The sequence below is a fragment of the Coffea arabica genome, chromosome 4e (assembly GCF_036785885.1).
Source record: "Coffea arabica cultivar ET-39 chromosome 4e, Coffea Arabica ET-39 HiFi, whole genome shotgun sequence".
NCBI lineage: Eukaryota > Viridiplantae > Streptophyta > Magnoliopsida > Gentianales > Rubiaceae > Coffea > Coffea arabica.
In genome coordinates this window covers 24,625,954-24,648,939 of record NC_092317.1, presented here as the reverse complement: position 1 = coordinate 24,648,939, position 22,986 = coordinate 24,625,954, and the positions used below count along the sequence as shown (strand labels likewise).

General features: G+C 38.5%; 1 protein-coding gene across 1 annotated transcript; it reads left to right on the top strand.

Annotated features, from left to right (window-relative positions):
- Positions 1-22,404, top strand: LOC113740896 (uncharacterized). Its single transcript, XM_072047801.1, has 11 exons — positions 1-2,476; positions 2,567-2,875; positions 2,967-3,054; positions 3,133-3,393; positions 4,130-4,298; positions 4,408-4,478; positions 4,610-4,786; positions 21,381-21,602; positions 21,693-21,785; positions 21,878-21,964; positions 22,083-22,404. Exons 1-11 carry the CDS (start codon positions 204-206, stop codon positions 22,389-22,391), a joined length of 4,059 nt encoding a protein of 1,352 aa, XP_071903902.1. The 5' UTR covers positions 1-203; the 3' UTR covers positions 22,392-22,404.
- The last annotated feature ends 582 nt before the right edge of the window (positions 22,405-22,986 follow it).

The following is a 22,986-nucleotide window of genomic DNA, read 5'->3' as shown; positions in this document are numbered from 1 at the left end:
TTGATGTAATCAGTGAATAATCTAAGTAGCTTGGAATTCATAACTAAGCCATAAAAAGTAGGTAAATTGTGAATAATTCTATGTCTTTTTGCCTCCTTTATCTTTTTATAGCTAGAAATTGTCTTTCCTCCTTTTTGAGTTATTCATCTTAACAATGCCTTGAGTTTAGTAAGTTAAGACTTTTCTTATTCTAGGTATCGGAAATGGATAAGAGCTGGATAAATGATCCAAATATTTTGTCAAGTCATTATAAGTCTGGTCTTAAGGATTTTATTGAATTTGCTAAGACCAATGGTATGGGATTGGATGGAAAATTATTTTGTCCCTGTAGGAGATGTAGGAATTCAAAGAGAAAAAGCATTTCTCAAGTTGAATCAGATTTGTCAGAAAAAGGCTTTTGTATGTATTATAAAAATTGGGTCTTCCATGGGGAACCATTTTCTGCACACTCTTATATGTCAAGTGGAAAGAACAATAGCCTTGATGAGAATGGTGTTGGAGGTGAGACAGATTTCATCAATGAAACAGAATATAATGACTTTGATATGAATGAAAATGGTGAATCTGATGAGTTACCTGATTTATTGGATGAGATAAGAAATGCACATGAATCAGGGACATCGAGTGAATGGGATTCAAAAAATTTTGACAAATTGTTAAATGATGCACAAAGAGAACTTTACCCGGGATGCAAAAAATACTCCCTGCTGCGTTTCATTGTTTCCTTTCTCCATATCAAAGTGATGAACCATATGACTAACAAGGCATTTGACATGATGCTAGAATTTTTAAAAGATGTGTTACCAGAAGGAGAAATACTTCCATCTAGTTTTTATGGGGCCATGAAAATTCTATCTGGTATAGGTTTGGGGTATCAAAAAATTGATGTCTGCAAATTTGATTGTGCATTGTTTTGGAAAGAAAATGAAAAGATGGACAAGTGTCCTATTTGTAAAGAATCACGATGGAAAGTCAATAATGGCAAGAAAAAAAAAGTTCCACAGAAGGTGATGTGGTACTTTCCATTAAAAGCTAGGTTGCAAAGACTTTTTATGTCTTCTAAAACTGCTGAAGACATGAGATGGCATGAGGAGAAACGGGTTAAAGAGGAAGGTATCATGAGACATCCGGCTGATTCTATTGCTTGGAAGGATTTTGATAAGCAATATCCTGATTTTGCTAAAGATTCTCGAAATGTAAGACTTGGATTGGCCACGGACGGATTCAATCCATTTGGTAACATGAGCAACTCATATAGCATGTGGCCAGTTATTCTTGTACCTTACAATTTGCCTGCATATAAGTTTATGAGAAAGGAATTTCTTATACTATCACTTCTTATTCCTGGTCCACGTGCCCCTGGAAAGGAGTTAGATGTGTTCTTAAGGCCAGCAATAGATGATTTGAAAGATTTATTTCATGGAATCAGCACTTATGATGCATATAGTGGACAAAACTTTCAAATGCGTGCAGCAATTTTATGGACTATATCAGATTTCCCTGCATATGGCTATTTGTCTGGATGGAGCACCAGTGGGTATAAAGCATGTCCATGTTGTCTTGATGATACTGCTTCACAAAGACTAAGAGGCAAAATATGTTTCATGGGACATCGTCGCTTTTTGAACCATGACCACCGTTGGCGAAAGCAAAAAGCTCATTTTGATGGAACTATTGAAACACGCTCCAAGCCAAAGGAATTTTCTGGAGAACAGGTTTTAAGACATTTAAATTCCTTGGCTGGTGTCTTTGGTGAGTTTGGTAAGAACCCAGTTACTCGGAAAAAAGGAGTTGATAAAATTCAGGGTAATTGGAGGAAAAAAAGTATATTTTTTGAGTTACCATATTGGGAAAAACTCTCCATGAGACATTGTCTGGATGTGATGCATATCCTTAAAAATACATGTGAAAGTTTAGTAGCAACATTGTTGAACATTCCTGATAAGACAAAAGATACTAATAAAGCTCGTGATGATCTACTTGACATGGGAATAAGGCACGAACTACACTTACATGATGATGGTACAAGGAAAACAAAGCCTCCAGCCTTGTATGTGATGTCTTCAAGTGAGAGAAAAGGATTTTGTAATTTTTTGAGTTCAATTAAGTTTCCTGATGGGTATGCTGCCAACATTTCCAAGTGTGTTAAAGATGGTAAACTGATGGGACTTAAAACACATGACTACCATGTCCTCTTGCAACGACTTATTCCAGCCGGCATTCGTGGGTATTTGTGCAAAGAAGTCAATGAGGCAATTTTTGAGTTAAGTGAGTTTTTTCGAGATTTGTGTTCTAAAACCCTTAAGATGGATGACTTGGAAAGGTTGGAGAAAAATGCTCCATTAATATTATGTAAGTTGGAAAAAATCTTTCCTCCTGCCTTCTTTGACATTATGATCCATTTGATTGTTCACTTGCCAAAGGAAGCAAAACTTGGTGGGCCAGTACATCCTAGGTGGATGTTTCCATTTGAAAGGTACTTCTTCCTTATTTGTTTGATTACAAATTTTGTTATTTTACTTAACATTCTGTTTTGGATAGAAAATTAACTCATGCTTTTGAAAAGGTATCTTGGATCCCTTAAAAAGTATGTCCGTAATCGTGCTCGTCCTGAAGGCTCGATTGCAGAAGGATATATTGCAAATGAGTGCCTAACATTCATGTCCAAATATCTCCATGGCATTGAAACAAAATTCACCCGCAAGAGACGCAACTATGACTATAATCAGGATAAGGCAGAGGAGCTGGTGGTTTTCTCACTAAGTGTTCGCCCATTTGGACTTGTTACACCTCCTACTAAATTATCTCAAGTTGAACTAGATGTGGCTCATAAATTTATATTGAATAACTGTGATGAAATAGAAGAGTACAGAATGTAAGTGCAATATGTATTTCAATTTTATATTTTCGATATTACTTCTTGTGGTTTATTTTACTTTATATTGGTAATACAATCTGAATTTCAGTAAGCATAAAGAGATGCTGCAAAGGATTCATCCTGAAAATGTTGATAGCAGACATGAAGATCAATTCACAAAGTGGTTCAAAGATCATGTAAGTTATACATATTATAAAAATAAGTTTATTAGTTATTGAAAACTGACTAATAGAGTCTCGTTTTCTATTTTATAGATAAATCAGTTACACATTGATAAATCATTGGATGTTTCTGAAGAGCTGTGGGCATTAGCAAATGGTCCTATACCTTTCATGACAAAGCATTACTCAGGATGCATTGTAAATGAAGTTCGTTTCCACACAAAAGATCGGGATGATTGCCGTACAACACAGAATAGTGGCTTAGTTGTTGAGGGTGACCATAAAGGAAAACACATTGACTTTTATGGCTTTGTTAAGGCTGTGGTTGAGCTGACCTTTTTTCATGCATACAAGGTAGTCTTGCTTCAATGTGAATGGTATAACACAGGTAGCACAAACACAATAAAGAGTGATAGGCACTTTGTGACCATCGATATTAGATCACGTTGGTATCAAAATGATCCATTTGTTTTACCAAATCAAGTCCAGCAAGTCTTCTATATTGGTGATACAAAGTTGGGGAGACATTGGCGAATTGTACAACGTGTTCAACATAGGCATTTGTGGAACCTACCAGATTTGGAAGAGAACGATGGAGATGTGCTCAATGCAGATACAAGTTTTTTAGATGAATTATTGCAGCAAAATGAAACAAGAACTGTTCTGCCTATTGTCGAAGATGATGAACTAGGCCTCTTAAGCAGACAAGGTGTTGAAATTGAAGTTGTTCTGGAGAATCCTTTGCATACTTCCACTGGTGAAGAAGAGTATGGTGAAGAAGACAATGTTTTTAAAGAAGATGGCATGCTTATTGAATCTTCTGATAGTGATGAAACCATTGACATGGATATAGATTTAGATAGTGCTTAAGAAATAGCATAGAAGTGCCAAGTGAAAAGGTTTTTGGCATTGGAGAAGAAAGTGTTACTTTTTGTGGTTTTACCCAATATTGATCAAATTGATATCTTTTTCATGGTTTTAACTCTTTGTTAAGTTTTTGGTATAACTTAAATTTTGATCTCTGTTTATAATTTGACATCAAAATTTTACTAATTTGACTCCTTTTTTATCATATACTTTGTTATTGCAGATGGCACCTTCCGGGAAACGGTTGAAGAGAAACTGCCCACCCAATACCAACTTGCAATCTGAACAACCACCAACTTCAAACTCAACTTTGGAGCATCAATCAGCTACCACAGGTGATGATATCCAGATTAATTCAAATAATAGTAATCCTACTCAAGCATTGGCGAATGGTAAGTGAAAATGCTGAATAATGATTTACTTATTACCATTCAATGTATGCATCCTTTTTGTGATAATTCATAATAAGCATCAACTAGAATGTTTAACATTTGTTCTCAGAACAAAGAAAGCAAAAAAAAGGCAGGGGCCCAACCACGGGAAAAGTTATCGAGAAGATGATACGAGCTAATGTAAATGCCATTCAGTACTAAGATGTGTACATATATAATATTACTGTCTATTCAAGATTTTTTTTTTATAATCAGTTTCCTAGAATTTCAATTGGGGTATACCTGAATGATGCTTCATTTGTTAATATTAGGGAGGCAAGCCATTGGAAATTGTCTTTCCTGAAGGATGTTGCAAACCAATCAAGTATGCTGCTCAACTTGCTAGTGGTATAGGTTATGTTGTAAGGCACCTCTCTTCACTGAAGGACATACGCACATATGATGACATACCAAATGAGAAAAAACAGAACCTATATGGTGGCTTGATGGTACCAGATTACACCGTTGTCTTTTATAATGACATTTAGTGTGTTAATATTTATTTTGCTGACTTGACCAATTCTAAAAATGATCTATTTCTTAATGGTAATTTATAGGTGTAGACACCAAATTTTTGGTGTAATTTCATTTTTAGTTTTTTATTTGTCGTGTTCATTTTTAGTTTTTAGTTTCCAGTTTTATTTTTATTTTTAAGTTTTATCATAGAATTTGTTAAAAAAAAAAGAAAAGGGAAAAAAAAAGAAAAGCATTCAAAAAATAGGTTTTTAGTTTTCTTGGAAAAATCATAAAAAAAAGGGAAAAAGGGAAATTTGTTCACAAAAATATATTTATTTCTTTAAATGCAACCTTTTTGCACTTTAGTTATTTTTATTAAGTTATTTTGAAAAAGAAAATGATGAAAAAATGAAAAATTGGAAAATTTAAAAATGCCCATTTTTGTTTAGTTTTTTTGTTTGTTTAAAATTACTTTTGTTTTGTTATTATTATTACCTGGTTTGTGTAATTTTGTTATTATTGTTATTTATATTTTATTATTTATATTTTCTGTAATCTTCAATTAATTTTCTTGAAAAAAAAAAAATGAAAAATGATCGCGGCCTGCAAGCTGCATTTTTGGCAGCTTGCAAAGGGCTAGTTTCGTGCGTGCCACTGAAGGGCAGGATGAAGGCAGAGGCTGGCCTTCATCCTGACCATTCAGTGGAGGGTTTAAGGGCCTTGGAGTTCCATATAAAAGCAGACAAGAAGCATCAGCCGCAAGGGGTTTTTGCTGGAGAGGGCATCGACAGGCAAACAGAAAAGGGGAGCAAAGAAAAAAAAAGAAAAGGGTAGGGAGTTTTTTGGAGTTAGCAGCTGGAGAGCAAAAACAAAAGTACAGAGAGCTAGTGTGGAGGAGAAGAGTGAACGGCTAAGGGGAGAGGAAAAGAGAAAGACGAACTGTGAGAGGGCAGTGTTTGTAGGCAGCCGAGAGCTTTGAGAAAAAGGCTAGAGCTTTGAGAGGAGGTTGACGGCTATAAACCAGAGAGAAAGGAGGATTGCTGGGGGAGGGGTTGCGGATTGCTGAAGGAAAGCAAGACCAGAAAGTTTTGATCGAATCACCTGAACCTGTTCTCCATTACTCGATTCAGGTATTGCCCTTTTCCTTTTAAGTTGAAAGCTTTTGCCTTTAGTTGTTTGATTGCATTTCTGTGTTATTACTGGTTTTGGTCTTGCTTCAATATACCTAATGGTTCTTGTTTGGGTACTGCTAAGTTTGGGGGTTTGGGTAAGGAGTCGGCCTCCTGCATTTTGGTGTCTTGGCCGAGAGGAAATGACCGAAAGTTTCTAACTTTGATTGGCGGTTTGTTTTAGCTTGTGTTTAGGGCCTTTCTCCGTAAGCTAGTGTCATGGGTTTGTATATTTTTCCCTCATGCTGTTTTCATGAATTTTGGGTCATCCTTATTGTTTTAAGCCTGGCTCATATCATGCTTCATCATTAGATGTAGGTAAAAATGGAAATCTGGAATTCTGGTTTGAATGATAAAGAGCTGCTGCATTTTTTTCGGTGCCTTGGCTGAATTTCATGGAATAATTTTGGGGGAGAGGATAGCCATGTTGAACCAGTGGTAGACTGAAATTTGAAGTTATGTATGAGTGTGGTAGATAAATGGTGAGTCCGATGCAGTGATTCGACACTTTAATCTACATGAATTGATAGCTACTAAATTTCGCCGCAACAACAAGGGCCGTTGCATTTTTCTGTGTTCGTCTTCTTCTCCGTGGCTGGGTTGTTGATTTTTCATACTTAACCTGCATGCCCAATCTTATGTTTGAATAGAAGGAAAGAAGGTTTGGTGTTGGGTTTGCATTCTTTGAATCACAGGAAATGTAAACTAGCTGGAATGTTGGCTAAGTAAAATAGATCTCCCTAAAAATTCTGAATGGTGGGTGAGTTGTCTTGGACCAATCTGAGTCATGAATTCGTTTCTCGTTCCAGATTTCTCTTTGTCTTTTGTATGTATGAAAGGTTTTTTTTTTAGAATGAGTTTGCAACCTTTAGCGAGTGCTGGGAAACTGGATTTTCTTCTTGGTTAAAAGCTTCTCTCTTGCCGCATAAGGCTGCTGAAGTTCCAAAGTCTTGGCTGGTTCTCTTTGGCTGCAGAAATGTTTCCTAAGCTTTGCATGAAGTCACCTGAACTGTTCAGATTCTTGCATGTTTGTTGGTTGACTTTTGGTGTTTAAATCTACAAATTGCATGTTGCAAAGTGAGAGGATTGTGTGGGAGTTTTGTTTGGATTTGATGGCATTTGAAAGCTGGAATTTCATAAATTGTAGCAAGTGCCGAATTGCAGAAATTTTTTTGCAGGAATGTTTCCTACGTGAGTTGCATGCTACTGTATGGAAATGTTATAAAAATTACTTTTGGCCCCCCAAGTCTCCCCTTAAGCTACTAAGGCCCAAAAACTTTGGAAACTTAATCAATTGGATCCCTTGTATTTTGCAGCAATGCATGATGGCCCAATTACATTTCACGTTCTTGCAATTAGGTTCTAAGGTGTTTGCATTTGAATCAAATTGATCTTTATTATTTACTTGGGGACCTTTGAGTTCTTAAATGCCTCAATTAAGTTCTAATTTTTTACAAATAGGTCTCAGAATAGTTGAATTTCGAGCCATTACTTGACTTTTTTTTCCTTTGCCTTTGGACCCTTGAAGTTCTTAAAAATGTTTGATTAGGTTTGAGTGCTTAGTTAGCGTTCGCAATGGAGTCCTTGGTAGCCTCAACTTTGCAATTCGATTGCTCGTTTGCTTTCATTTGTTTGGGTGGTACTTATTGCATGAATTTGTGAACTTTGTGTCTCAATGAGCTTGTGTTTGCCTATTTCTTTCAATTTTTCCAAATAAATTGGTACCTTGACCATTTATTTTATTTTGGAGGGTAAATTAGTAATTTCACTACGTTAGGGCGTCGCTTCAAGGGAGGTACACCCTATCCCTCATTTTGCACTTCATTTGACCCTATGTGCTCCTACGTGTTATGTGAATATGCATGCCTACTCCGCTTTCCTTACCTCCATGCATGCATTTACTTGCTTTTACTTTTATTTAAGTTTTATGGGGTATGTGTACACCTCTTGGCTTGTAATAGATAGTGCTCGGAAAGCATCTGGTCCATGTCCCCTTTCCCTTTATGTTTTCATGGGGTATGTGTACACCTCTTGGCTTGTAATAGATAGGGCTCGTAGAGCATCTGGTCCATTTCCCCTTCCCCTTGGTTGCTTGCTTTTGTTGTTACATGTTAAATTGCTTTAGTAGGCTTTTGCATCTAGTCGAGCATGCTAAGTGCTACGTGCTACGTGTTTACGAGCGTTTTGGCATGTCTACGTGCTTTCATAACCATGAATGAATGGAATGGATGAATGTACGTCACCACACTAGTCCAATGCTAGTTGTGGCTCATTAGGCCATCCCTTTTCGTTAGCACATCATTTGCTTGTTCACTACATATCATGCATTTTTCCTTAGTTTTATCATCTGGCATGCTCCTCGAGCCCCTTTTTCCCCTCATTTTAGGATTTTTGCATCTCATACTAGTTATAGGGTACATTTGTGTGAGAGTCCCCTTCCGATAAGGGAAACGAGCGAGTGTGGCTACTCGATAGCCCTAGCACGCTAGTTTTGCCTTCTAATCAAAGGGAAAATTAAGTCACGATTTAGGTCTCCCCGTACCCAATATGCATGAATTCCCTAGGCTCATGCATTCTCAATCCACTCTATCGTTACACTTTCACTTTTGTCTCATTTGCACACATGCACCTTTTTATCACTTTCACTTGCTTTTCTATCTTCACTTGCACACGAACACTTTTTTATCTCCACTTGCACACGAACCCTTTTATCTTCACTTGCGCACGAACATTTTTATCTTCACTCGCACACGAGTACTTTCATCTACATTTGCACACCTTCACTTATATCTTATTACTTTTATCATTTTTCTCACTTCACACAAACTCACACTTTCACATGGCATGCATTCCACTCATTTTTCACGTCATTTAGGTGTAGGTGTGACCTCTCCAAAAGGATCATTATTGGACTTCACAATTAATGTGATTGGCACCACTCAACCTTTGAAGAGAAATTTCCCCCAATACCCCTAGGTCTAGGTTTTTGCATTCATATAGACATATCCAATACGCGATACATACCTTGGGTAGAAAAATTAGGAAAAATTGGTTTAAGTCACGCAACTAGCCTTGGCTAGGTCGAAGGGGTGCCTTGGATTTTTATCCTTGCCTTCCCCTTCGTCAAATGTGACCCCCGATCCCTCTTTTTGGTTACGCAGACCCAAAAATTCTCAAAAAGGGTTTATTTACTTTTTTATTCAAAAACAAAAAAAATCATTTTTGGGTGACTTGGTACACCCTAACTCTATACCAAGTGGCGACTCCATTTTTGATACAAAAAACCCTTTTGAACTTCACTTGGCCAAACCGTCGCATTCTAAGTCCCATGGCCTTTTACTTTTCATTTTGCACACGTTCACACATTACACACCACACATCACACATTCACCCATATCGAAAAGTGGGGCGCGACAGTTGGCGACTCCACTGGGGAACTTCCTAAGTGGGTCCAAGCTTTTTGACTTAACCATTTGTTTCCTTTTTCTACCCTTTCTATGCATGGCATGTGGATATTAGGATTGCATTTTTTCATTTTTAGGACCTTTTGTCTTGTGTACGTAATCAAACCAATCCCTCGACTCACGAATGTATGTTTGAATGAATGTTTACTTGTTATCTCGCGCTTGCATTGCATTTTGGGAGGTATGGGTCACCCTAGAGCCTCGCGTTGGTTCTTGACCCTTCCCCTCCGAACGAGCACTAGCATACGAGCATACGCTTTATTTCTTTTATCCCTTTATTTTTCTTTTAGTGGCTTGCCACGCCACTCTACCCTATTAGGATTAGGTGACTCACTTGGACATGTGATCACGACACGATGTGTGTGTAGCATGTTCCAATGGGTCACTCAATCTTCCGCTTAAAGCTATTGGTTTATAGCCTTTAGCTTTTGGTCGAAGATTGAGGTTTTGATAGATTCACTCAAGCACGTAGCCGCGACACGATGTGTGCGTAGCGGTGTTTGGGGAATCGCTCGAGCCACCGACAAAGAACCTTGGGATTGATGACCCTTGGTTTCTAAGTCTGAAGGCTCGGGGACCTGAGCTTATCGAGTCTAGATGCATTAGCGAACCCCAGCCTCATGCATCCATATTAGAATTGTCTTAGAGTAGAGTCGGCCTTGTCCTGAGCTAGGGACACTATTCACGAGGGGAGGGGTCCAACCCCTTTTTCCTTTTTATTGCTTTGTTTCTTTGATTGCTTTATCTTGTTGTTACAATGTGTTATGTGTATTATCAATTGCACTAACCATTTTTTTTTTGTTTTCTTGACTTGCATTCATATGCCTTAGCAATAAGAGGCCTCTTTGGCACTCTTTTAGTGACTTACCCGCTAGATAGCTCACATGTCTAAATTTCAGTCTTTGCACTTACCTTTCAGTAAATACATTTCGTGTTTAGACTTTTGTCCCCCCATTGCATTATTTATATCCTTTAGGCCATATTTGTCACATATTTACATCGCTTTAATAAATGGCATCATGCATAAACCATAGAAAGGGAATGCCACATAGGGAATCCCATGTTAGGAATGAACCACCCCATGTCTCGGATAGATAATCCAAATGAGACTTTCACGTTTACCTTTCTCGTACCATCCGAAAGGGTAGTGCACAAGGTAAGGTAAAGATCCGATCATTTTCATAAAGTGATCCTTGGAATATGAGCATCTAATAATCACTTTTTGGCCGTTTTATCAAAATTGGTAAAAATCCCTTGCGTGAAGGACATTAATTTGAAGAAAATTCACAAGTGATTCCTCATGGTTGAGATGATAAATATGGAGGCCAAATTTTGATTTTAGAGGCTCATAGACCAAGGCATTGTAATGATTTCTTGAAACCACCCAGTGGGCGAATAATTCAATCGATTTTTGAACAAATCATCCATCTTATCCAATCCATTTTTTCAATTCATTCAATTTTAGTACACTCTAATAATTTTGAATAAATTCACTTCATCCAATTCATTTGGCCAATTTACCCTTTTTAGGGTCATCCGGTCGATTTTTGAATAAATTATCAATTCAATTGACCAAATTACCCTTTTTAGGGTCTTTTGACCAATTTACCCTTTTTAGGGTCATTCGGCCGATTTTTGAATAAATCCCTAATTCAATTTCATTCATTTGACCAATTTACCCATTTTTAGGGCAACCGAGCCGATTTTGAATCAATCAAGTTTTGTTCAATCTATTTGATCAATTTACCCTTTTTTAGGGTGATCTGATTAATTTTGGATAAATTTCATTCAATTCATTTGACCTGTTTCCTTTTTTGGGGTAATTCGGTCGATTTCAAATAAATTGTCAATTTCATTCAACCCATTTGCCCTATTAGGGTTTCATTGTCAAATTCCAAATTGGGAAATCTAGTCAATTTTGAAGAAAATCGTCCATTGCATCCAATCACTTGATCAATTAGGGTTTTGACCCGTAATTCACTGAGAAATTTTATCAACGAATTCCAATCTCTTTGATAGGAAGTTCGTCAAGGTCAAACCCGTGCGTTTTTGCAAAATCTTGTACCGATCAAAAGTGATCAATCCCTTCGGACGAGATCCTCATTTTGACAAACGTCTCTTCTCATTCCAATGGGCCAATTTTTTTTTTTTTTTTTTTCAAATTATTTTTCACTCCATAAGCTGATTGGATCCATCAGGTATGGTATAGTGCTTACCCTAGAGGATTGCATTTTCATGCTAGGCCTACCCTTGGCATAAAAAGGGCTCCCCAATAGGACATGCATCCGAATTTTTTGGATATTTTACTAACTCTTGCCTTTTTCTTTTCCTTTTCTTTATTTTCTTTGGAATAATTGAGCGAGAGTTGAATCTAAAGACAATTCCTTTCAAAATTCTCAGGTAATATTTAAATATAGCTTCTCGTCGAAACCCCATCATAACGCGATCCCGTAGTCAAGCCCAGAGGAGTCGTGTAAACATGAGTTCACAACCGGAACAGTCAGATAGGTCTGCTACTACCGCTCAACCCGAGACTGTAAGTTCGGGGATTCAGTTGACTGAGATGCTTACCAAGTTTGGAGAGATGGCGTATGAGATGGCCGCCCAAAGGAAGTTGAATGATGAGCTAATTAGCAGCGGAGTTCAACCCGAACCTGTACCCGCCAGACAGCCTGAGCAAGGGCCATTTGTCCTACCTTCGGTCCATGCCACTGTTACTCCATCATTTTCTATTGCACCCGAAGAAATTTTCACATACCCTACCATACATTTGCCATACACTTACCCTCCTCATCCTTCATTTTTTCTTACTCACACGCGAGGTCCACCACCCCAAATCACTTCACATATACCACCTGAGCCACATACCTTTTATCACCCTGTTGCTGAGCCATTCCTACCAGACCATATTGTTCAAACCAAGGCAGAAATGGGGGAATCTTCTGCTCCCGTTGATATAAAGCTGCTCAAACGCCTTGACCGTTTTGATGAATTCATGAGAAAGAGTCAGGGTTTGAGCAAGCAAGGAGTGCTGGACTATGACGAGCTGTGTCTCTTTCCAAATGTTCAATTGCCTGAGGGATTCAAAACTCCGAAGTTCAACAAATACGATGGCACGGGCAATCCCAAAACGCACCTCCGTCTGTTTGCCAACAAATTGGGAAGGCCCATAGACGACGAGAATTTGCCTTTACGGTTGTTCCCGGAAAGTTTGGAGGGGGATGCACTCGACTGGTATTCCAACCTGAAGCTCGAGGAAGCGAAAACCTGGTTTGATTTGTCCAAGGCTTTTGTGAGGCAATACGAGTACAACTGCGAGCTGGCTCCAACACGAACCACGTTGGAAGGGACAAAGAGGAAACCATCTGAGGACCACAAAACCTATGCTAAGAGATGGAGGACAATAGCTGCCAAAGTCGAGCCATCGATGACTGAAGACGAAATCATACGGACTTTCATTAAAGCACATGATCCCCCGTATTTTGAAGAAATTTTCCGCATGACTGGATGCTCGTTCGCCGCCATTGTTAATAAACTTGAGGAGTACGATGACTTCGTGAAAGCTGGGAAGATTGTTAATGTCTCTGCCCTCAAATCCCAGTTGGATGCTTTGCAAGAACAGGGGACTAGTGAGAAAAACCCGCAATTTAAAAAGAAAGAGGGGGAAACTGCCTTTACCTGGAATCAAAACCCTGTCCCAAGACCCAGACCTCGACAATACCCTACCAACTCAAACCCTTACCCCTACTACTCAAGTCCTCATCCTGTTTACCACACCAATATCACTCATCCTCGACCTCGCTCAAATTATGCCAACCCGCCTACAACCCCTTTCCAAATATCTCAACCAAGCTTTCAACAAGCTCGTCCTCGGCCTCCTTACCACCGAAGATTTCCCCCACCAAATAGACCCACCTACAACTATCCCCGACCCACTGAAACTTACAATCAAAGCCGTACCCGAACATTCACCAACCTAGGCAGGCCTTTGGACCAAATGTATGAGCAATTGAGGGTTGCCAACAAAATAGGCGTGATTCCCCCCCCAACTTACCTTCATGGCATGCCTGCTGGGTACAATCCACATGCTATTTGTGCCTATCATTCGGGAGTACCTGGCCACTCAACCGCCGATTGCAGGGCACTTAAGCACAAAGTCCAAGACATGATCGAGGCAGGAGAAATAGTGCTGAAAGGAATGGGTGGACAAGGACCAAGTGTAAGCACAAACCCCTTTCCCAAACCTGAGGACACTTTAAAGGCATCCACCTCCAGTGACGAAATCTGAGAATCTTGAAGGCACGTTGCACAATTTGGATGGCCGAGTATTTTCCCTCTCGAAGGGATTTTTGGTAAATCTAGGGGTTGTTATTTTACTAAATTTCACAAAAACTGTTTTTTGCATATGTGAATAGTTTAATGAAAGCATCTTTTGCAATTGAGTTTATCTTGTTTCCACTTTGATTTGGAGTTGCATGAAATGCATAATTTGCTTGATTTGATTATTGTCTTGATTCTTTTAAATTCTTTTAAGATGGCCAAAGTTGAAATTATTTGACCCTCTGAATATCACTGTTCTGGAATTCGATGAAGCCGCACATTGAAAATCCCTTCATTTCAAAATCCCTGCATTAAAACTCCCTCCCTTGAAAAACCTTCATTGAAAATCCCTTATAAAACTTTCTTCATTGAAATCCCTCCATTGAAAATCCATCCCTTGGAAAAACCTTCATGAAAAAGGCCAAGATCCCTTCATTGATAAAAATTCCTCCCCTGCCAAGCTCGAAGCTGATTGGTCAGAGTAGGGTTACCAATGATTGATTCTAATTGATGAAAAACAGCTGAATGTCATAAGCATGACCTATGTCCGCCACCGATCTTCTGAAAAGGAAACAAAGTGCTAAAACGATGAAAGACGAAGTCGAAGGCAAATTTGCTTCAAATTGACAAAGCTTATTGGGTGTTCAAAGCAGAAATGGAAGGACAGACGTTCCCTCAACCTATCAACTCGGACATGTGTAAGAAGTTCTTTATTTGATTATGCAAATTTCTTTTTGGAAATCGTGCAAGGGACGAGGCACAAGTCAGGCCATCTTCCTTTCCAATCAAAACATTTCATCCCTAGTCATCCCCTTTGAGCTATCAGAACAATAATTTTCGTTTGGCAACCCCTGAGAACTGCAAACCCCACACTGGGGCAAATTCATTTTGAAATTGATCAGAAAGGAAAGAAAAACCCCACACTGGGGCAAATTTATTTTTGAAAAAGAAGGAAAAAGAGAAAAGGGGAAAAACCCCACACGGGCAAATTTAGTTTTTGAAGAAAAATGCAAAAGTGAAAAGTGCAATGAAAAGCACGAAGAGAAAAATCCAATCAAACTGGGGCAAAATTTTCCTCAGTTTCGTTCAAAATTGGAAGTAATTTCAAAATGATGCAATCTCAGGCTATTTCACACCCCCCTCATCAAAATTTGCTTTCAAGCCTCAACGTTTCTTGAAAAACACCCCACCTGACTTCATTTCAAAAGCCCAAAGTCCTGGCTTTCGTCATTTGTCGTATTTTCTATTGGGAAGTTTGCTAATCAACTGGCAAGTGATGTCCATAATGCCTTCGCCTAATCTTACAAGGGAAGCGCATTTTACTGATGTCAGCAACCTTCAGTTCATGCTCCTGAGTCGATTATGGTTTAGTTTTTCCATTGTTCTTTAGGTGAAAACCCGAAAGGGCACCTCAAAAGAAAAGGAACACAAAAAAAAAGAAAAAGAGAAAAACAAAAACAAAAAACAAAGCAAAAGAAAAGGAGTGGGGGCAACCTTGGTGAAAACCCGAAAGGGCGCCAAGGTAGGATTTTGCAGCAAGCGAGCACGAGGAAGAACAGCTGGTGATTTGGTTCATTTGGATTTCTCCTCATTTTGTCATACTTCTGTCAATTTTGAATTTCAGAACAAAGATATCCAGAGAATTGAATATGACATTTGTTGGCCAAAACTGTGTCATTTTGTAAAACATTCTTTTGCAAAGCTCATTTTTTTTTCAAATTACTTGCATTCATGGCATTTTTTTTTTTTGTAAAATTTAAGCACAAATGGTTACGTGTGCATTCTTGTATGACATGTGAATTTTCTTGCATACTTCATTCTTTATCTTTGAATTTTGGTGAATAACAATCCCCGTGGTTTATTCGAAACATACTTGGGTTCAGTCATCCCCTGAAAAGTGTTAAGGTTCAACAAAGTCAGTTACGCAGACTTCACAATATGGCAAAGCATGTACCTGACCAGTTTGTAAATCGGAAAAGCCTTAGGGTGAAAAATCCAACTCAGTCGGCTGCCGCAACAAGAGTTGATAAAGGCATCGAAAGACTCATGTTTACACGATTCTCAAAGGAAAACGGATCAAATGATGGTGGCAATTTCTTTGTTTTCTTTTCTTTTTGCAGAAAAACTGCATGCACAAATGAAAGTCATCACACCTCGCACTGGAATCGGTGTCGGAAAGAGTCCTCCGGTGAACAAAGGCAGATTGAAAATGTCGCAAGCAAATCTCATCAAAAATGCAATAGCATGGCGATATGGAATTAACTCTGGACTCACATTGCAAAAATTCATCATACTGGGGCAAATTAATTTCTTGGAAAGATTTTCAAAAGTCAAAAGAAAAGCAAAAAGAGAAATCATCAATCAGAAATCAACACAAATTTTATCAAAAGCATTTCCGGGTCAGTCCCATGATCAAAAGCATTTCCGGGTCAGTCTCATGACCAAAAGCATTTCCGGGTCAGTCCCATGATCAAAAGCATTTTCGGGTCAGTCCCACGATCAAAAGCATTTTCGGGTCAGTCCCACGATCAAAAGCATTTCCGGGTCAGTCCCAAGATCAAAAGCATTTCCGGGTCAGTCCCACGATCAAAAGCATTTCCGGGTCAGTCCCAAGATCAAAAGCATTTCCGGGTCAGTCCCACGATCAAAAGCATTTCCGGGTCAGTCCCACGATCAAGAGCATTTTCGGGTCGGTCCCACAATTCAAAGCTTATTCGGGTCAGTCCCGTGATTAAAGCCTGTTCGGGCCAGTCCCATGATTTGAATTTCCAATCTCTAGTCTATCCCAATTTTAAATTTCTGTCCGGGTCTATCCCGTGGGTCTATCCCAATTTTACATTTCTGTCCGGGTCTATCCCGTGGGTCTATCCCAATTTTACATTTCTGTCCGAGTCTATCCCGTGGGTCTATCCCAATTTTAAATTTCTGTCCGGGTCTATCCCATGGGTCTATCCCAATTTTACATTTCTGTCCGGGTCTATCCCGTGGATCTATCCCCAATTTTAAATTCATGTTCGGGTCAGTCCCATTTTAGAATTCCTGTCCGTTCAGATCATTTTTGCAACCGAATAACACTGGTAAGTATTTGGTGTCTACTTCTTTGTCTCAAGTTTTTTCAAAACTCGGACAAAGAGGGGCAAACTGTAGACACCAAATTTTTGGTGTAATTTCATTTTTAGTTTTTTATTTGTCGTGTTCATTTTTAGTTTTTAGTTTCCAGTTTTATTTTTATTTTTAAGTTTTATCATAGAATTTGTTAAAAAAAAAAGAAAAGGGGAAAAAAAAAGAAAAGCATTCAAAAAATAGGTTTTTAGTTTTCTTGGAAAAATCATAAAAAAAAGGGAAAAAGGGAAATTTGTTCACAAAAATATATTTATTTCTTTAAATGCAACCTTTTTGCACTTTAGTTATTTTTATTAAGTTATTTTGAAAAAGAAAATGATGAAAAAATGAAAAATTGGAAAATTTAAAAATGCCCATTTTTGTTTAGTTTTTTTGTTTGTTTAAAATTACTTTTGTTTTGTTATTATTATTACCTGGTTTGTGTAATTTTGTTATTATTGTTATTTATATTTTATTATTTATATTTTCTGTAATCTTCAATTAATTTTCTTGAAAAAAAAAAAAAAAATGAAAAATGATCGCGGCCTGCAAGCTGCATTTTTGGCAGCTTGCAAAGGGCTAGTTTCGTGCGTGCCACTGAAGGGCAGGATGAAGGCAGAGGCTGGCCTTCATCCTGACCATTCAGTGGAGGGTTTAAGGGCCTTGGAGTTCCATATAAAAGCAGACAAGAAGCATCAGCCGCAAGGGGTTTTTGCTGGAGAGGGCATCGACAGGCAAACAGAAAAGGGGAGCAAAGAAAAAAAAAGAAAAGGGTAGGGAGTTTTTTGGAGTTAGCAGCTGGAGAGCAAAAACAAAAGTACAGAGAGCTAGTGTGGAGGAGAAGAGTGAACGGCTAAGGGGAGAGGAAAAGAGAAAGACGAACTGTGAGAGGGCAGTGTTTGTAGGCAGCCGAGAGCTTTGAGAAAAAGGCTAGAGCTTTGAGAGGAGGTTGACGGCTATAAACCAGAGAGAAAGGAGGATTGCTGGGGGAGGGGTTGCGGATTGCTGAAGGAAAGCAAGACCAGAAAGTTTTGATCGAATCACCTGAACCTGTTCTCCATTACTCGATTCAGGTATTGCCCTTTTCCTTTTAAGTTGAAAGCTTTTGCCTTTAGTTGTTTGATTGCATTTCTGTGTTATTACTGGTTTTGGTCTTGCTTCAATATACCTAATGGTTCTTGTTTGGGTACTGCTAAGTTTGGGGGTTTGGGTAAGGAGTCGGCCTCCTGCATTTTGGTGTCTTGGCCGAGAGGAAATGACCGAAAGTTTCTAACTTTGATTGGCGGTTTGTTTTAGCTTGTGTTTAGGGCCTTTCTCCGTAAGCTAGTGTCATGGGTTTGTATATTTTTCCCTCATGCTGTTTTCATGAATTTTGGGTCATCCTTATTGTTTTAAGCCTGGCTCATATCATGCTTCATCATTAGATGTAGGTAAAAATGGAAATCTGGAATTCTGGTTTGAATGATAAAGAGCTGCTGCATTTTTTTCGGTGCCTTGGCTGAATTTCATGGAATAATTTTGGGGGAGAGGATAGCCATGTTGAACCAGTGGTAGACTGAAATTTGAAGTTATGTATGAGTGTGGTAGATAAATGGTGAGTCCGATGCAGTGATTCGACACTTTAATCTACATGAATTGATAGCTACTAAATTTCGCCGCAACAACAAGGGCCGTTGCATTTTTCTGTGTTCGTCTTCTTCTCCGTGGCTGGGTTGTTGATTTTTCATACTTAACCTGCATGCCCAATCTTATGTTTGAATAGAAGGAAAGAAGGTTTGGTGTTGGGTTTGCATTCTTTGAATCACAGGAAATGTAAACTAGCTGGAATGTTGGCTAAGTAAAATAGATCTCCCTAAAAATTCTGAATGGTGTGTGAGTTGTCTTGGACCAATCTGAGTCATGAATTCGTTTCTCGTTCCAGATTTCTCTTTGTCTTTTGTATGTATGAAAGGTTTTTTTTTTAGAATGAGTTTGCAACCTTTAGCGAGTGCTGGGAAACTGGATTTTCTTCTTGGTTAAAAGCTTCTCTCTTGCCGCATAAGGCTGCTGAAGTTCCAAAGTCTTGGCTGGTTCTCTTTGGCTGCAGAAATGTTTCCTAAGCTTTGCATGAAGTCACCTGAACTGTTCAGATTCTTGCATGTTTGTTGGTTGACTTTTGGTGTTTAAATCTACAAATTGCATGTTGCAAAGTGAGAGGATTGTGTGGGAGTTTTGTTTGGATTTGATGGCATTTGAAAGCTGGAATTTCATAAATTGTAGCAAGTGCCGAATTGCAGAAATTTTTTTGCAGGAATGTTTCCTACGTGAGTTGCATGCTACTGTATGGAAATGTTATAAAAATTACTTTTGGCCCCCCAAGTCTCCCCTTAAGCTACTAAGGCCCAAAAACTTTGGAAACTTAATCAATTGGATCCCTTGTATTTTGCAGCAATGCATGATGGCCCAATTACATTTCACGTTCTTGCAATTAGGTTCTAAGGTGTTTGCATTTGAATCAAATTGATCTTTATTATTTACTTGGGGACCTTTGAGTTCTTAAATGCCTCAATTAAGTTCTAATTTTTTACAAATAGGTCTCAGAATAGTTGAATTTCGAGCCATTACTTGACTTTTTTTTCCTTTGCCTTTGGACCCTTGAAGTTCTTAAAAATGTTTGATTAGGTTTGAGTGCTTAGTTAGCGTTCGCAATGGAGTCCTTGGTAGCCTCAACTTTGCAATTCGATTGCTCGTTTGCTTTCATTTGTTTGGGTGGTACTTATTGCATGAATTTGTGAACTTTGTGTCTCAATGAGCTTGTGTTTGCCTATTTCTTTCAATTTTTCCAAATAAATTGGTACCTTGACCATTTATTTTATTTTGGAGGATAAATTAGTAATTTCACTACGTTAGGGCGTCGCTTCAAGGGAGGTACACCCTATCCCTCATTTTGCACTTCATTTGACCCTATGTGCTCCTACGTGTTATGTGAATATGCATGCCTACTCCGCTTTCCTTACCTCCATGCATGCATTTACTTGCTTTTACTTTTATTTAAGTTTTATGGGGTATGTGTACACCTCTTGGCTTGTAATAGATAGTGCTCGGAAAGCATCTGGTCCATGTCCCCTTTCCCTTTATGTTTTCATGGGGTATGTGTACACCTCTTGGCTTGTAATAGATAGGGCTCGTAGAGCATCTGGTCCATTTCCCCTTCCCCTTGGTTGCTTGCTTTTGTTGTTACATGTTAAATTGCTTTAGTTGGCTTTTGCATCTAGTCGAGCATGCTAAGTGCTACGTGCTACGTGTTTACGAGCGTTTTGGCATGTCTACGTGCTTTCATAACCATGAATGAATGGAATGGATGAATGTACGTCACCACACTAGTCCAATGCTAGTTGTGGCTCATTAGGCCATCCCTTTTCGTTAGCACATCATTTGCTTGTTCACTACATATCATGCATTTTTCCTTAGTTTTATCATCTGGCATGCTCCTCGAGCCCCTTTTTCCCCTCATTTTAGGATTTTTGCATCTCATACTAGTTATAGGGTACATTTGTGTGAGAGTCCCCTTCCGATAAGGGAAACGAGCGAGTGTGGCTACTCGATAGCCCTAGCACGCTAGTTTTGCCTTCTAATCAAAGGGAAAATTAAGTCACGATTTAGGTCTCCCCGTACCCAATATGCATGAATTCCCTAGGCTCATGCATTCTCAATCCACTCTATCGTTACACTTTCACTTTTGTCTCATTTGCACACATGCACCTTTTTATCACTTTCACTTGCTTTTCTATCTTCACTTGCACACGAACACTTTTTTATCTCCACTTGCACACGAACCCTTTTATCTTCACTTGCGCACGAACATTTTTATCTTCACTCGCACACGAGTACTTTCATCTACATTTGCACACCTTCACTTATATCTTATTACTTTTATCATTTTTCTCACTTCACACAAACTCACACTTTCACATGGCATGCATTCCACTCATTTTTCACGTCATTTAGGTGTAGGTGTGACCTCTCCAAAAGGATCATTATTGGACTTCACAATTAATGTGATTGGCACCACTCAACCTTTGAAGAGAAATTTCCCCCAATACCCCTAGGTCTAGGTTTTTGCATTCATATAGACATATCCAATACGCGATACATACCTTGGGTAGAAAAATTAGGAAAAATTGGTTTAAGTCACGCAACTAGCCTTGGCTAGGTCGAAGGGGTGCCTTGGATTTTTATCCTTGCCTTCCCCTTCGTCAAATGTGACCCCCGATCCCTCTTTTTGGTTACGCAGACCCAAAAATTCTCAAAAAGGGTTTATTTACTTTTTTATTCAAAAACAAAAAAAATCATTTTTGGGTGACTTGGTACACCCTAACTCTATACCAAGTGGCGACTCCATTTTTGATACAAAAAACCCTTTTGAACTTCACTTGGCCAAACCGTCGCATTCTAAGTCCCATGGCCTTTTACTTTTCATTTTGCACACGTTCACACATTACACACCACACATCACACATTCACCCATATCGAAAAGTGGGGCGCGACAATAGGGATGGTTTGACTTCAAAGATTGGGAAACTGATCCTAATGTGGAAAAGTATATGGATGACATGCTTCAGAATAGCTATAGGCAGTGGAGGAATACTATGCACATAGATTATAAGATGTTGAAGGCAACTGGAAAAGATCCACTTACCTCATGTCCTTATGACTGGATTGAGCAAGATGAGTGGAAAAGTATGTGTGATTGGTTCAAAGATCCTATATTCAAGGTGATTGGTTCTTGTTTTGTTTACTTGCATGATCTTAATTCTTTTGTTGCCTTTTATGTTTTGTCTAACTATCTTTTTGGTATTTAATAGAAAAAATCAGAAGCCAATACAAAGAACCGTGCCATGTTACCCTATCCGCACACTGGCGGTTCAAAATCAAATCATGTTCGAGCACAAGAGATGGTATATTACTGATTTTTTATTTCCATTTTGGCTTATATTTATACTAGGAAGAAAACTAGAGCTAACTCGTGATCTTTTATGCTATAAAATAGGTTCCACCAAGTGCAATTGATGCCTGGACTGCTGCTCACATAAAAAAGGATGGCCAATTTGTGAATAATACTGCAAAATCTCTCGATGTAATTTTCACTATAGTCGGCTGATTCTAGTAACTTTGTTTTTTATTAGTAACAGGACATTTACATATATATTATACATTTAATGACTCTTTGAGTTATGTGAATCTAATATGTACAGGATGAGTTAAAAGAAGAGAGAAGGCAATGCATCGAGAATGGAGAAATTGTCAATGAAGTTAAAATTATGGAAAATGTCCTAGGAAAGAGGGCTGGTCGTGCCAAAGGGTTGGGTATGGGGGTCATACCACCCCAATCTTCTCGCAAACCCGAATCTTCAGCTAATAGAGCACTATTTGAAGAACTAAAACAGTGCAAGGAGAAGATTCAATGCTATGACGAGCGAATTCAAGCACAAGATACCCAAATCCAAAATCTTGTACAAAGCCAGCAAGGGATACAGGAAATGCTGCAAGAATTCCTCGTTTAGAAACAGAAGCAGTGTGGAGGTTCTTCCTAGTAATGGTGAGTTTGTAGATCTTTATTCGAAACAAATATATTTATGTGCAGTTACTTACTATTGTGGAACAACTTGGTTACTTCAGCATAGTAATTATTCTTGTATTGCTTGTCCTCATGATTAGGTGGTCCTTAAGCAATTTGTAGTGATCATCCATGCATCATAACAAAAATACATCTTTTCCATGCCATTCTATTGTTTCTCTGATTTCAGATTTTTCTTGGTTTTATTGTACAGGTTTGGGATGAACGTTTGGGACTGCTTTTGGCTTTTGGCTTTTGAGTTTGGGATAAACTCAACATTATGGACTGCTTTTGGCTTTTGGACTGCTTTTAGCTCATACTGAAGAATTCCTCTATTTTGATATCATCCATCTCTAGTATGTTGTTGACCATGGAATTGAAGTCCATCTTTTGATTTTAGCACATGTTAGGTATATGGCAGTTATCTAGGGAGAAATAGCAATATATATATTGGTTTCAAATCATGAAATGTAATGATATGTCAATGTTTGACATGGTTAACTTTTGTGGTTTGACATATTATGGTTGCCTACTAATGAAAT